The 3489-nt window shown below is 35.6% G+C and overlaps 1 protein-coding gene across 1 annotated transcript; it reads right to left on the reverse strand.

Annotated features, from left to right (window-relative positions):
- Window positions 1-1665: 1665 nt before the first annotated feature.
- On the reverse strand, window positions 1666-3120 carry LOC149199840 (uncharacterized). Its single transcript, XM_089402540.1, has 2 exons — window positions 2248-3120; window positions 1666-1894 (listed from the first exon to the last, which is right to left on the reverse strand). The coding sequence occupies exon 1, from the start codon at window positions 2902-2904 to the stop codon at window positions 2281-2283; it is 624 nt and encodes a 207-aa protein (XP_089258666.1). The 5' UTR covers window positions 2905-3120; the 3' UTR covers window positions 1666-1894; window positions 2248-2280.
- Window positions 3121-3489: the final 369 nt, after the last annotated feature.

A 3489-nucleotide genomic window follows, 5' to 3' on the forward strand; every position in this document is an offset into this window, starting at 1 on the left:
AGAATATTAATTTGGGAAATGTATAATTTTAACGGAATATTAATTTGGGATATGTATAATTTTAACGGAATTTTAACTTTGTTCTCTGTTTGTTTTTTTCTTCGCAAAAGGCACAGCTTTTAGGTCATTACTCTCGTTGAGGGTTTACAGTTAACGGTTACTCTGGGGGAGGTTTTTTTGGTTATACCAAAAGCTGCAGGGTATTAGTAAATTTCCAAATTTTTATTATTGAAATTAGTTTTATATTTTAGGTTACTTTAGGTAATTTGTTCCAGGTTATTGTTTAAGTAATTGATTTTATTGATTTTAAATGAGACCAGTGTAAAAATTACTGTAATTTTTACTGTCAAAAGAATTTGGGAATCAAATTTGGCCAACCCTTTGATACATGTTGAAGTTTTCAGTGGTACCAGCACACATTAGTAAACTTCCAAACTCTTACTATTACTTTGAGTGGAGGGTTAGTCCCATGTTATTATGTGACTGTTAGTCCATATAATTGATTCCCCAATAAAATAAATGTGGCAATTACTCCAACAACTCTGATCTGCAAAAGATGCAGGGTATTAATAAATTTCCAAATCCTTACTATTGAGATTAGCCTTATATTCTAGGTTACTTTAGGTAATTTGTTCCAGATTACTTTTAAGTAATTGAGTCCAAATGAAGTGAGTGTGAAAATTACTCCAATCTCCACTGTCAAAAGAATTTGGTAATCAAATTTTGCCAAAGTTCTCATACATGTTAAGGTTTTCTGTGGTACCAACACACATAGTAAACTTCCGAGTTGGCCATAAATCCCATGTTATATATGTGACTGTTAGTCTATATAATTAATTCCCAATAAAACAAATATGACAATTACTCAGCAACTCTGACCTGCAAACATAAACCGTTTATCGGTACATGCTCTGCAGAACATAGTAATGGATGCTTTGTAAATACATATGGGTTCCGTTCAGATGTTCAACTTCCACTGTGGCTGCGCTTCGTATTTTTAAGTATTATTTATGAATTTTTCTAATATTTTTATTGATATATTGAAAGTATAATACTCATTCGCAGAGATTGAACCTTAACCTTAGTGAGTTCATCTATTTAGCATTGATGCGGTTAAAAAGCCCCAAATGTAGCTTGCAGCTTAAAAATATGTCCTTCATATAGATTTATGCTTTTAAAATAACATGGCAGTTAAAAAGTTACAGTCTAAGATTATAAATTTTGAATTGTCACTGAAAATTGGATTTCAAAACTTTCAAGTGAGTGCGGATAATGTTATGTGCAAGTTTTGGCTAGTATTGTCAACATAGAAATACCTCTAGTCAGTTGGTCACTTAAACCTAAGAACAATTGTCCACAACATTTGTCAAAGATTGAAGTAGCATCAAAACCAACAACAGAACCATCTATCTAGTTTATTAAAGACACAATTAGGGCACCAACTTAAGGATCTCTCTCACCAGAGTGACCAACCCAAAGATCTCTCCTACCCTGAACTGAGCTGTAATTGCACCTTGCTTTTGAATGCAATCAACTCATTTTTAATCTGTTTCCTGTAGAATACTGTAAAAATGCATAAAATGCTTTGTTATCAGATTTCTTAATAAATGTATCGAAATCCCATCTTCATCTGAGTGCAATTAATCATGAAGAAAACTCGAGTAATTCAATAGGAAAACCATCTACATATTTATTTATATATATGCACAAAACATTTTACATAATTTGAACAAAAAAAATTGTGAAAATGTTTTTCTGACACTGAACAAATCGCCTTCAATTCTAGTACTCTCTCCTACGAAGCGAAATCCATAGAATAGATATAACTATTAACAGATACAAAGTGTGGCAACTCCAAGATGGCTAAAAGCCTTTGAATCGAGGCCCAGATATCCTGGAAAATAAAACAATAGATTTGGATCAATAAATATGCAAATCAGAGGCACAAGATTGAAAAGTTATCATATTCTTCAAAAATATAAGCATAATTTGAAAAGAAATATTGGCACAATTTGAAAAGAAATGATATGTAAGATTGTAAGATAAATTTTAGAAAGAAAATTGTGTTTGAAACTTTAGTTTGTTTGATGTCTACTTATTATGAATAGGAAAAATGTGTATAACGAGTAGAGTGTCACCATTACAAACTAAATTGGCAAACACAATTCTATTTTAAAAATTCATCAACTGTAAAAATATTAAGATTAAAGAAATGATATGGGTCGAAAGAGAAAGAGATCAGTTAACCTGGTATTGAAGATTTTCATGTCAATGAAATTATTAGGCTGTACCCCTTTCAAGCATCTCCTGATACTGCAGCAAAGACATCCGGTTCTGCAGCCTCAGTTGCTCATAGAACTTAGCTATGAATTCGTCGGCCCGCCTGTCAACTTGATGGTCATAAGCTTGATCTTCACCGGAATTGGATATCCTTCGACAGAGAGGAGACAACAACGGGCTCAGTTTCTGGAGAACTGGCAGATCGTTTTGGTCAAGGCAATCCTTGCTAAAGTATTCATTGCTGTAGTCCAACTGGGGGAAAACAGGAGTACTGGGCTCTTCCTTGTCTTCAACTTGATGCGGATGAATGCATGGAAAGTGCAGAATATGTGTGGGGAAGTAATGATGTTTTCTCTTGGTCATATGGAAGATGGCAGGGCTGTTACTGCAGGAGAATTCATAATCTTGAAGCCCAAACCCACCATGATTGTTGCCTCTGGAATGATGGAACACTAGATTCCTCAGGCTTCTTCCATAGACTTTCCCTCGTTCCATCATGAGATGCATGTCCATGAGCATCTTTCTTTTGGAAATGAGGCCTTTCCTGATCATGAAGAAGGCGATCCTTAAAATGTTCCAGAAACGCTTTGCAGAAGCATGATTTACAGTAGAATGGACCTCCATTTTTTTTGGGTTTTTTCTTCTGATCAAACCACACAATATGTAATAATATAAACCAACACAAAACCAATCTGATAGAATTCTAATCACAAGCAGCAATACCAAACTTACAGATCCTAGAAAGAAGGAATCTGAAGACAATCAGTTGTGGCCTTGAGCAAGGCTTTCAATGTCTGCGAGGTATGAAACCTCGCAGAGCTAGCCGATGAGAGGCCTTGGCAAGCCTGTTGGGTTCCTATTTGAAGGCATTTGAGGGCGAGTGAAGGAAGGGGAGGGAGATTGATTGATGGTGAGAAACTTGCAAAGTAAGTCATGGGCCAGTTTGGTTGGTGGATGGCGCGTGGAGTAACCATCAAGTAGGCGACCCACTTCAAATTAAAAAAGAATCGAAAACGATGCGCATATCATAATGGGAAAGAACTGTTCGAACAACGGCGGGCCTCAGTAATTTTTAAATATCATGCTCGATCATGGCAGCGGGCGATGATTAGGGTGTTCGACCATATAAAATGCACATCTTTTTAAAAATCTCAGAGTAGGAATTGTCTCCAAAAGCCCTGCACCTTTTACAAAACGCGTGTTGAATGC

This window comes from Pinus tabuliformis, chromosome 2_1 (genome assembly GCF_031772625.1).
Source record: "Pinus tabuliformis cultivar Carrire ecotype Pingquan chromosome 2_1, CPIR1, whole genome shotgun sequence".
Lineage (NCBI taxonomy): Eukaryota > Viridiplantae > Streptophyta > Pinopsida > Pinales > Pinaceae > Pinus > Pinus tabuliformis.

What these genes read in the sequence shown, in the direction of transcription:
- LOC149199840 (XM_089402540.1), bottom strand. Translation starts at nt 2,904, where the DNA reads ATGGAGGTCCATTCTACTGTAAATCATGCTTCTGCAAAGCGTTTCTGG.